The sequence below is a fragment of the Mercenaria mercenaria genome, chromosome 8, assembly GCF_021730395.1.
Source record: "Mercenaria mercenaria strain notata chromosome 8, MADL_Memer_1, whole genome shotgun sequence".
Classification (NCBI taxonomy): domain Eukaryota; kingdom Metazoa; phylum Mollusca; class Bivalvia; order Venerida; family Veneridae; genus Mercenaria; species Mercenaria mercenaria.
In genome coordinates, this window is record NC_069368.1 from 32360166 (window position 1) to 32373405 (window position 13240).

General features: G+C 34.1%; 1 protein-coding gene across 1 annotated transcript; it reads right to left on the reverse strand.

The window, feature by feature from the left end:
- Nucleotides 1-1853: 1853 nt before the first annotated feature.
- Nucleotides 1854-6704, reverse strand: LOC123566633 (E3 ubiquitin-protein ligase TRIM71-like). Its single transcript, XM_045360918.2, has 2 exons — nucleotides 6564-6704; nucleotides 1854-4009 (listed from the first exon to the last, which is right to left on the reverse strand). Exon 2 carries the CDS (start codon nucleotides 4000-4002, stop codon nucleotides 2254-2256), a length of 1749 nt encoding a protein of 582 aa, XP_045216853.2. The 5' UTR covers nucleotides 4003-4009; nucleotides 6564-6704; the 3' UTR covers nucleotides 1854-2253.
- Nucleotides 6705-13240: the final 6536 nt, after the last annotated feature.

Sequence of the window (13240 nt, forward strand, 5' to 3'; positions counted from 1 at the left end):
GCGCATTTTGTTTTTTTGTTCCGGTCAGTTGAGTTATTGATCTTTGCTTATTCAGCAGTAGTATAGTACAATTATTGTCTGAACTATTCTCAGGAACCAATGGATGGAATCCAGCCACACTTCATAGGACGCTTTACTATCAAGAGGAAATGCGCATATTGTCTTCGTGTTTTGGTCGGATGATTTTTCATTGAGTAATTGTCCTTTGATTATTCAAGAGTAGTGTCCTATTGTACAATTCTTTTCCGGAGTATTCCTCAGGAACTACTGGTTTGAATTCAGCAATACTTCATATGAAGCTTTATTATCAAAAGGAGATGTGCATATTATCCTCGTGTTCTAGTCGGTTGATTTTTCACCCAGTGATTGCCCTTTGATTATCCAACTATAGTATACAATAGTACAATTCTTGTCCGGAGAATTCAGCAACCACATGTTGGATTTTAATGAAACTTAATAGAAGGCTTTACAATCAAGAGGAGATGTGCATATTTTCGTTATGTTCCGATCGGATGATTTGTCAACCAGTTATTGCCCTTTGATCATTAACAGTAGTATACAATAGTACAACTCTTGTCCGGAGTATTTCTCAGGAACCACTAGTTGGAATTTAGTGAAACTTCATAGGATGCTTTACTATCAAGAAGAGTTGCGCATATTATCTTCGTGTTCCGATTAGACTATTTTCATTGAGTTATTGCCCTTTGATTATTCAGCAGAAGTAAGCTATAGTACAATTCTTGTCCGAAATATTTTTTAGCAACCACTGGTTGGAATTCAGCCATGCTTCGTAGGAAGCTTTGCTAACAAGAGGAGATGCGCATATTATATTTATGTTTCAGTTGGACAATATTTCACTGATTTATTGCCCTTTGATTATTCAACATTAGTAAACTATAGCGCAACCATAGTTGGGAGTTTTCTTAGCATCCACTGCCTGAAATTCAGCAAAAATTCATAGGACGCTTCACTCTCGAAAGGAAGTGCACATATTTTCTTCATTATCCACTGGAATGAGTTTTTAGTGAGATATTGTCCTTTAAACTATATGCGTCCAGTCAGTAAATGCTACGTTTGTTCTTTAAATATGCATAATATGCAATTTTTGGGGAGCATCCATCGGTTTTACCGGTATTTCTTGTTTTAAAACATGTACACCAAAGGGTATGGTCACTTTTTCCCATATGTATCAGTAGAAACTTTAAAAACTGCTGGCTCGATTTTAAAATAAATTAACACAAATTATCATTGTGCGACCATCTACAAAGACTGTTCAATTTATTCCTATTCGTCAAGAAACATGGCCGCCAGAGGGCATGGTCACTTTTCTGTCTATGTATATTGTGAAAACTAAAAACTATTCCTTGTTTGAAACTGTTATCCCGATTTTAAATTAATTGAAAAAAAGATCTTTGTTTAACCTTCTACCAATATTGTTTAAATGATTTGTCATAAAATATGGCTGTTAGATGGAGTTGTCACTTTTTTCCTGTAAGTATATTTTAGACACTTTAAAAATGTTCTTGTCAAAAACAGCACGCCCGATTTTAAAGCAATTTTACACAAACGTTTCTTCACATCATTCCCACAACTTCTTATCCTACTTCCCTCTTTGCCCACAGCTCGAAACAGCCATACATACAACTTATTTGCCCATATTTATCTAATAGAAACTTTTAAAATATTCTTGTCAGAAAACGTCGGCACTATTTCAATATAATTTTACAGACAGTTACCGTGCATAACAATCTATCATGCAAGCAGCTTAACTCAGGTGAGTAATCTAGGGTCATCATAGCCCTCTTGATTTTAACTGAGATATAATTCCAATTCAACAAACATTTTATACGTGATTCTGTGCATTTAAGGAACTTTTTATTTATAATTATTATAGCAGATTTTAGGTAAAAAATATATAGAAGACTTGCAGAAGCATTATGAAGTCATGCTATTAAATTCTGTTATATAATTGAAGAAATTCAGTTGTACTTCGTGTCATACCCATTAAAATATCTATTTAAACAATTTTAGTTTATCAATTTTGATATCTTCAGGTTTTAAGATTTTGAAATGTTGATGTTAATCTGAAGGCACACCCCTCTTAGGATGAAATTATATTAGGGATATTCTTTGTTTGATGGGATTAAATGTCATGAAATCACGCAATAGCAAAATACATGAAATTTAGTTCTCCATGATTTTGAATGGTTTCACTGTATACATTGGTAAAACTGTTGGTGAGATTTGTCCTAGTTATGACAACTTGAAGACCTGAAGTTTGTTGTCATGTTTGTCTTTCCAAGTATGACAGCTGAAGTATAGTTTACTTGTTTCAGCACACCTACAGACAGCAAAAGGCTCATTGAGGTCCCTCAACACAACCTTTCCTGTAGAACAGTCACCTGCTATCTCTTCTATATCATTTCTCTTTCTATCACACACAAAAACAGTACCATCATCTGACAGTGTTATACCACGTGGCCTAGTCATACCGCCATAACTACCAATCACCTCACCCTGCCAGTTTAACCTTGTAATTGTTTGCATTTCCCAGTCAGATACATAGATAGAATTAGTGTTAGTGGTAACATAGCCTGGTCTGCTGAAAATATTTTCCCCTCTTACTGTTGTCAGTACAGTACCATTAGTATCAAGAATTTGGAGTTTTGCAGGATCATAGAATGACAGAACAAGTTTCCCCTGACAGCAGCTTATACCATAACAGTCTCCATCAACCTTCAGAGTTTGTTTCTTCTTGAGTTTGTTTGAGGAGACTGATATAAACAGAATATTTTGTTTGCCAGGAAGTGTGACAGAACATTCTGTTCTGGTAACTGAGGATACATCCTGTGGCCAAGTATCTAATTTTAATTGAGCAGTAACAGATTGACTGCAGGTATCCACCATTTTTACAGCATCATTATTACAGTCAGTGATGATAAGTAGATCAGGAGTAAGGAGAGTCATTCCTATTATACGGCATATGTCTTTATCTTTTGATGTCTCTACACAGATTTTACCCTCTTGTGAAGTTTGTCTGGATTTTAAATCAACAGCTGGAGGAGGACTTTGTTGTTTTAATGAATTCTCTGTGAATGTACCCACTGACCTCAAGTTGTTAAGAAGGGTTGATATTGCTTTATTTGGTTTAAAGGTGTACTTTTTGACATCATATGCTTCTAGGTGGTGGACACGTGTCTCGTAATCTTTGATCATTCGTTCAGCATATTTCAGCTCCATGTAAAGTTTGTCTGCTTCTTTGGATGTGTTGAGATGTTCAATGGCATCAGATGATGTCTTCAGAGACTTAGTTACGTCATTGAAAGTTGTTTGTACTGTCTTCAGGTTCTTGTTATTTTCTTGTAGAATAGCATTTGCTGCATCTTCAGCGTGTCTTTCTAGTTCATCTAGTCTTTGATTTATTTCCTTCCGAAACTTCTTTATATCAGACAATACATACGTCAAAGAACTGTTGGACTTTGCAATGATTTTCATCACATCTTCTGATTTCTTGTGACATTGCTCATTAATGGTATTCATAGCTTTCAAGATATCTTGAAGTTCTTTGCTGTTAATGACCTTGTCAGAAATGTTGGGGATATAGTTGACATTGCAAGATGTACCTGTGTGTTCAAGGGTAACACATACACTGCAGAGTAGTGCTTTATGGTTCTGACAGTAGAACTTGATCATTTCTTTTATGTGTCTAGGGCAGGGTTTGGTAAAGTTGTCAAGCTGACATGGATGAATAGACGCTGAAGAAATGATTTCTGGCATGCTGTTTTTATCTAGAAGGGTATGATGCCTTGAAAGCGTATGTTTCTTGTGAGCCGCCACACAAGTGTCGCACAAGTGTTCCCTGCAGTCTTTGCAATAGCCATGGGCAGGGAGTCGAGGACCATCCCGGTCACATGGCTGACAGTACACTTGATGGTCTTCATCTGAGCCCATTGTTGACGGTGATGAAAATGTTTTGTGCACCTTTTTTCCCGGGACAGCCATGTCTGAACTGAAAAGTAAAGTAAACATGATTCATATAAATCATTGCAATTCTTTATGGTTGACTATGTAAAAATGTGCTGTGGTAACTATTACTATAGACACATTTTAACATATATGTTTAGTTCTCTTTAAAGCCAAACTATTTAAAAGTGTTAGATCAAGAAAAAACATGTCTGAGTCAAGGATCGAACCCAGGTTGCCTTGGCAATTAAGCTTGCCTACCATTTCAACCAATATGCCATAGAGGAATTCGTACTTAATGGTCGTTTATATGAATCTTAATAATTAAGGCAGTTACCTTTGTAAAAAATGTTTTTCATTTTTAAATGGAAAAATTACAACTAATTCTCAAGTGTTTCCATAAGGTAGAACCTGTCAGTAAATAAGTTTCAAAGACTTCATAAGAAATGTAATTTCCTAATATCTTAAAATTTTCCTTTTTTTTCTTTGTATTTGTACGATCTGGAAGTCAGTCTCTTTAACAGTACAAACAAAAGTTAACCACGCTTACAACCTAAGGTTTAACAAAGGTTGCAAAGATCATCGATTATACTTGTAGTGCCAATTACTACACTCAAGAGTTTTGCATGTATCCTTTTGTCCTAAAATCTTGAACTAATGAATTTGTTTGAATAACATGCTACTATAAATGTTATTTTAAACAGGGCCAGTAATTCGTTTAAAGAAAATATTCTGTTATGTAGTAAGAAAACAGTGCAAACAAGTGAATCCTATATATTATAATTTTACCCTTTACCTTTCCCAAATTTCTGAAATGGACTGGTCCATCATTGAATTTGGGTAATACCACTTATTATTCAAGGAAATGTTTACTGAAAATTTACTGACTTGAAGAACAAACCGCTAAGACCATAGTGGATATATTAAAAATTGATACTTATTTGACTGATAATTATTTGTGCCCTTGCAAACAAAGTTAAGATTGGTATAAAGATATTGCAGGAACAACTTTCACACTTTTGAAGGAATTCCAATAATAGTTAATACACAAATGCCACATTTTCTTTATGATTTACAAAAACAAACGTGTTCAGAATATTTGCCTGCAGTAAGTTTTTGGTCAAATTGAACAGTGGGTTATTTTGCCTTATGATTAGATCATGCAAGTGACTCTAAGCCTCCATGACACCCTGCTTCTTAAATTGTCATAAAATAAAACTGTTACTAAACCCTTAAGCTTAAACTTTGATCACTTGAACCTTGCTCTTGTTTAATTGGTATTTGATTATAAACAATTGTTTTGTATTACACACCGGAAGAGAAACTTCCTGTTCTTGTTATAAGTTCACAATCCTTTTACTATTGATGATAACCAAATCAGTTTACTTCCTTGTCATGTGAAAATGTACAATGATATCTGAAGACTTCAGAGCAAAAGAAATTTAGGTCACTGCAGTTAAGCAACAGCAATTAAGGGCATTCATTTTAGCAATACTGGTATAGGAGATTGGAGTTAAGCAACAGTAGTTTAGCTTATTTCTGTTAGCAAAAAGGGTTAATCTTATTTCAGTTAAGAAACAGTGGTTTAGGTTATTTTAGTGAAGCAATAATGGTTTAAGTTTTTTCACATAAGCTACAGTGGTTAAGCTTATTTCAGATAAGCAACAGTGGTTTAGGTTATTCAGTTAAACAACAGCGCTTAAGGTTACTTCAGGTAAGCAAGAGTGGTTTAGGTTACTTCAGGTAAGCAAGAGTGGTTTAGGTTACTTCAGGCAAGCCACCGTGGTTTAGGTTATTTCAGATAAGCAACAGTGTTTTAGATTATTTAGTTAAACAACAGTGATTTAGGTTATTCAGTTAAACAACAGTGGTTTAGGATACTTCATATAAGCAACAGTGATTTAGGTAATTCAGTTAAACAACAGTGGTTTAGGATACTTCATATAAGCAACAGTGATTTAGGTTATACAGTTAAACAACAGTGGTTTACGTTACTTCAGATAAGCAAAAGTAGTTTAGCTTATTCAGTTAAACAACATCGGTTAAGGTTACTTCAGGCAAGCAACAGTGGTTTAGGGTACTTCAGATAAGCAACAGTGGTTTAGGTTAATTCAGGTAAGCATCAGTGGTTTAGTTTGTTTTAGTTAAGCAACAGTGATTTAGGTAATTCAGTTAAACAACAGTGGTTTAGGTTACTTAAGGTAAGCAAAAGTGGTTTAAGTTACTTCAGGTAAGCAAAAGTGGTTTACGTTACTTCATGTAAGCAAAAGTAAACAAACATCTATTCTAAATTTTCCCTTCTTTTGTCCATGATAAATTGATTGATAACCAGTCTGCCTTTCCCTGTTTTTTCATGTTTCCCAGACCGTTTTTTTTCAAGATATTTGTATTTCAATAGGTAATTTTTGTTGTATTTAATCTAATAATTCTATTGTATATTTTGTTTTGGCTTGCCGTTTCCAAGTTTTCAGACAAGAAACAATTATCAAAAATAAAAATGAAAATTATGAAACTTTTGCTTCATTTAAAGCTTGATCATTATAGACCCTGTTTTTGTTTAGGTACTATAAAATTACAAATAAATGTTTTAAATTACATACCAGAAGAGAACTTCCTATTCACAATCTTGTGCAGTAATCTTTATTTGATGTTTATCACAAATAGTTTCCCTCTGTATTGGTGATAATGACGTCAATTTACTTTTCACTTCCTTGTCATGTGACCATGATTTAACAAGTTTAATAAATTATTTTACGAAATATTTTGTACATATTAAGACTTTAAAATAATGTGTTTCCATTAGTTAGTTTACAACTCTTTTAAAGGATAAAAAATGTTGAAATACCAAGAGTGAGTAGTTTTAAATCATGGATAAGCCGATCATCGCTTGTTTAAAACGTTCATATTTGGCACAAGTTATCAACACATTACAGGCAAAATATTAAAATATAACCAAGAAGATGTGCGCGATTGTACTTGAATTTATAAAATATGTTTGGTCCATCGGTTTTGGATTGTTTGTCAGATTTAATAGGAATTTGGTGTGTCTGTATCCGCAAAAAATATGTTTCAAAACATGTATTTTGTCACTTACACTTTTTAGTGTTGTTTTTTTTGTGTCTTTTTAAATGGTTGTCATGACAAATAACAGAACCAAATATCCAGTAGGAATATCCATGTTCTACGAAAGCATACTCGCTCTCCACAAAACTGCGAAAGGACATGTGTAGACAATGACTAGTCTGTGTTCAGACCGTAGGTTTTATTTCACAGGAGAAAAATCATGAGACTATTCAAAGTTTGTATATTTATGTGCCTTTTTCTGCTTAATCGATAGTCAGAGCCACGAAAGATCGGTCTAAGTATATAAAATAAAATTATTAGAAGAAAGAAGAAGATTATGTAGTAGGTAGCGAAACTAACAAATGATGTTAAATTACAAAGAACAAATAATACAGAGAGACAACATGGTTTAAAAGCAGTTGAATGCCCACAACAGGATAACTTATATATAGTATGTGTCTATGGCTTCAATCGAAAAATTAGAAACTAACAAATGATGTTAAATTACAAAGAACAAATAATACAGAGAGACAACATGGTTTAAAAGCAGTTGAATGCCCACAACAGGATAACTTATATATAGTATGTGTCTATGGCTTCCATCGAAAAATTAGTAATTATTTTGATTTTACAAATTCACACTGCCTAACCAAATAATTCAAGTGGAAGACCTCCTTTTATTGTAAATATTTCTTTATTGTATTATCGAAACTTATTTGTACTCCTCGGATGGTGAAAACCTGTAAAGTGGGCAAAATAAAATGAAACATTCTAATCAGACAATTGAACAACATCTCTGCTTATTTAATAAATCGTAGTCTATGACGTCATTCTAGGACTACATGTAAGGTATATTGTGAAGCTGGCAAGACTGCATTTGGGCTGCGGTTAATTAATGTAACGCTTGAATAAATAAGTTATTTCTTCAATCTTTTAAAACAAGTATCTGCAAAACTAGAAATCACTAGAGTTAATTGCTATTTCAGCTGCATATAGATAAGAGGTGAACGTCATTTGTATTAAATCATTTGCAGCGATGCCATACAGAATAAACAAATAGGAATGTTTAATAATCTATCTCTAACCTCTAAAAGTATTATATATACTAGAAACTAAACATAAATGTTGAATTATTATCACAGTTTTATAAAGGACTGTTCAGGTTATAAACACTTGATCTCTTGGTTGAGCGATCGACATCCGAGCCTACATAATACTGCCGACCTACATGTTTCTATTTCACCTCTCAATTCACCACTTTTATCCGTAAAATATTTTCATTTTCCTTTTTGTTTGAATAAAATGCGTCTTTAAGTAAAGTTATGTGTTCATAAAGCATTTCACTTCCCTCTACCTCGTTTTGTTGTATTGAAAAAGTTCACACGTTCTACATTCCTGCGCAAATACTTGTAAAATATGGGAGCTAACCAAAACTAAATTAAATGACGCATTTGATATCACAATCATTTATTCAAGAATTAGCTTTTAATTGTACATTTTAATGCAGCCATTATGTAAAACACAATCCTTCCAATTACACTGGAAATTGCAAAAACACGAGGGACTGCATCTAATTCTCAGTAGATCGATAATTTAATCATTGCTGCCCTAATCAAAACAAACTACTGCAAAACATTTATTCCACTTAAGCGTTCATGTTTCAGACCAAACCTCATTATTATATCAAATACCGTTATAATAATTCATCTGTAAGTATCTGGAAAAAGAACACAACAAAAATAACGACGAGCTTTTCAAATATCATTTGCTTTTATTTTCTTCTATTTATTATTATTTTAATAAGGAAAAAGACTAGTTAATATGTATCCCCGTCTGTTAAATCACTTCCCTTTTCTCTTTAAGTTATATACTTATATAAAATGACTGACTTCTCTTTTTTAATGCTTAATGTAATATATATAATACATGTAATACATGTAGATATTAAACATGAAAATGTCCACAGAATGAAAAATTATTGACAGAAAATAATAATTTAATAAATGAGCCGTGCCATGGGAAAACCAACATAGTGGGTATGCGACCAACATGGATCCAGACCAGCCTGCGCATCCGCGCAGTCTGGTCAGGATCCATGCTGTTCGCTAACAGTTTCTCCAATTCCAATAGGCTTTAAAAGCGAACAGCATGGAGCCTGACCAGACTGCGCGGATGCGCAGGCTGGTCTGGATCCATGCTGGTCGCACACCCACTATGTTGGTTTTCCCATGGCACGGCTCAAATAATTGAATTTATTATCAAACTAGTGCCTATAGTCTATATCAAGTACTTTTACTGAACCACTTTCTTATGTGAAGATAATATTCGATCTTCATTTTACTAAACCTTAAACGCTAAAATTAATTTTTGATATTCAGTAAGCTACAACGACTTAAAAATGATTTTTCGAAAAAAAAAAAAAAAAAAAAAAAAAAAAAAAAACAAAAAAAAAAAACAACAATCCAAATGTAATATTAATATTCCATATTTTTGAATATTCGACCCCTTTAACCGGTGTCGTTAATGGTCCAGAACATTATTTATGCGGGCGTGATTTTTCATTAATGCATTTTGAATATGTTTTTCTTTGAAAACGTGAGATTTCGGAAAATTTATCTTTTTATAGGAATTCAAAGTATTACACTGATGTGTCTTTGCGTAAATCATGTGTAAGTTTGCTATACGTATGCTAATGTAGTATACATCAAACTTATATTGAGAATGGACGAACAAATAAGATCTCGTCATCTCCAAATCTTTAAGTTAACTATTTTTGCTAGTTATGAAATCCATTCTGTGTAATATAACAAATATATGACAAGTTCATCAGTGTATCATATGCAGCTCACGAAAGGGCAGCTGGATTAAAGTGCGATATGAAATATTTCGCCTGACTTGACTGCCACTCATTAATCGTGTTAATGACTACAATGTTATTAAATGTTTTAAGGTCAGTACACAGCTCTTAAAAATGGTCTATCATTTAAAGAGTGCTCTTTAACGAATAACGTATGTGTAAACTATACCACTCCTTAGTTTCTTGTAGGGGCATCGGTAGCCGAGGGGTTAAGATAGCTGACTTCAAATCACCTGCCCCTCATCGAATTCTTCATGTGAGGTAGCCATCCATCATGCTTACGGAAGGTCAATGGTTCTACACAGGTGCCCGCACGTGTTGAAATAATGCACGGAGGGGCAGCTTGGGACTTACTTCACCATCAAAGCTGGAAAGTTGCGGTATGACCTATCATTATGTCGGTGCGATGTTAAATCCAACAAAATAAACAAAAATTGTTTCTTGTTTTAATAAGTATATAGATAATTTATGATCTGGCTCGTATACCTTTTTTTTAAATACTTCTTATAAAAAAGACAAAAGCTTGCAAGTCTTATGCTGAGAGGCTGCCTCTCATTAAAACTGACTTAAAGGGATTATATAATAAAATTATCAGAAACAAGTAAGTATTTATATACAATGATATCGAAGATATAGATACTATACCTAGTTTGATGAAAGGCATAATTCAGTGTTAACAGCATCTATACAACGAGAAATTTTAAATTTTATAGCGCAGTATTTCTGTAACGAATTCATAACTAAACTTTGAAAAGAAGGTAGCAGTTGGTTGCTCAAGATCCACTATCTGATGGAGTGAGGATTTCAGCTTCCTAAGGAGACAAAATATATACCGAATGGTACATAAAGAAAACAATAACCAAGTCCTTCAGTTTTCCCCCTAGTCTTAAAATAGCTTTATAAAGTATATATCAGACATATAATTTGCTTGTTAGGAAACTTAAAGAGATATCAAAAAGAAATTTGCCAGTCACCTTTTGCTTGAAACTACCAAATGCCCGTTCCTCAAAAAAAAAAAAAAAGTTAAAAGATACGCCAGTCTGGTTCTTTAACGTGCCCGTTGTATAGCACCGATACACGCGAAGCCGTTTTTCATCGGAAGAACCAGTATACAGGCCTCTAGTTAGGCGGGAGACACTCAAGAGCATCTCAGAAATTTCAAGCGCCTGACCGAATCCCCGACCTCTGGATTGACAGTCAAGCGTGTTACCACTAGACCAACGGCCCATCTATATCCGAAGACCATCATAATCCCGATACGAATATACAATTTATTTATTTTTGTATATTTTGTAATTTCCAGTGCCTGGACCGGGATTCGGGCCCCGGACCTCTGGGTTGACAGTAAAGCCTGTTACCACTAGACCACCGGCCCACCTATATCAGAAGACCATCCTAATCCCGATGCGAATATACAATTTATTTATTTTTGTATATTTTGTAATTTCCAGTGCCTGGACCGGGATTCGGGCCCGGACCTCTTGATTGACAGTAAAAGCGTGTTACCACTAAACCACCGGCCCACCTATATCAGAAGACCATTATAATCCCGATACGAATATACAAATTATTTATTTTTGTATATTTTGTAATTTCCAGTGCCTGGACCGGGATTCGGGCCCCGGACCTCTGGATTGACAGTAAAGCGTGTTACCACTAGACCACCGGCCAACCTATATCAGAAGACCATCCTAATCCCGATACGAATATACAATTTATTTATTTTTGTATATTTTGTAATTTTCAGTGCCTGGACCGGGATTCGGGCCCGGGACCTCTGGATTGACAGTAAAGCGTGTTACCACTAGACCACCCGCCCACCTATATCAGAAGACCATCCTAATCCCGATACGAATATACAATCTATTTATTTTTGTATATTTTGTAAGCCATCGCTTTTTAACCAGTCAATGTTTTCGTATGTTCTAGATCTGTCCGCTGAATTAAACAGTCAAGCAAAATCTAAGCAAAATACTTGCTAACAATCAACAAATGCGATTTATAATAACGGTATACTTTTCTTATTTAATATTCAGAAACTTACCTCGAGATACAAAATCAGTTTTCGTTAATCGGTGTGAATATTGAAAAAGACGCGGGAAAATTTGTTTGGGGTCGAAAATATTCTGTCGCAGAATGTCAGAGTTGGCAGACACCTAAACAAATTAATATATCAGCGAAATATGCCTGAGTTTCAACCAGGATAACACGGTCGGCATTTGGTATATGTAATTATCGAATGTAAGATTACGCCAGCAAACAGTCTAGTAAGTTAATAATGCCAAAAAAGAATTATGTTAAGCACTAAATTCGACGTAAACGACTTCGGCCTTTACCAATTTCAAGTAGTTATCAATTTATAATACTATTAATGGTTTATAGTTGCATAATAAACTATATACAATTTATAGGTTATAATTGTTTAAGCATCATGCAATTTTTCCTCACCAGTTCCCACGTCAATATATTGCACAGAATTAAACAGATATAGTCATTCTAAAACATATACAAAACTTGTATTTTGTAAAGATCTGTAATCTTTCTTAAAAAGATGGTCTGATTATCTGGACCTTTGAACAAGAATATAGAATAACTGAATAATTTCATTTTAGTATTTTGCATAATAAGTTGTATTTTTTTTGTTTTTTTTTTAAATATATAGTTCTAAAATTCTAATTAATTCAATTTTTTTTTGCGGTACTGTGATTAGAAACTGTGATGCAATTTATAAAGTCATGCGCTCTGCTCATTTTCAAAAACCAAATAAACATAAATGATTTTCGTCGACCCAAATCATTGTCAGTTTTATGTTTATCTGCATGATCTTCTACTTCATATTCCACTTGTGCTCTATGGATGGAGTGTTTTTCCCGTTATATCTTGAAAAGCATATATTTTGAACAGTTTCCTGCCATCTAATCAACTAAATTTATTGCATTTGGATCTGCTTGAATATTCAGAAATTTGCCAGGGCTGTAAAACCGAAGAGTATCATATAGTCACCCAGACAATTGTTGACGATAAAAAACATTATTATAATAGTAGCTTGATATAGGATGCTGTATTCGGCAGACGAGAATTTTGCCAGGTCGAATAACACGAGGCTCGCAAGCGCCAAGTGTGATCCGACCTGGCCAAATCAACGACAGCCGATAAAAAATCACAGATCTAGGTACTGCTACAATTTCCCTTTTATTATATACCTCCACCTTTTGTTTGTCGTTTTGTTTTCGGACGAAACCCTCAGTGTTTTAACGGTTTATCGATATTAAAATAGAACTGAATGTTGTTTTTGTGTGCACTATTTATAGAACTGTATCGGGTCCTGCATGTAAAATAAGAGTAGTCCGGCAACGT

Excerpts from the sequence above, each read along its gene's own strand:
- LOC123566633 (XM_045360918.2), bottom strand. The coding sequence starts at position 4,002 with ATGGCTGTCCCGGGAAAAAAGGTGCACAAAACATTTTCATCACCGTCA.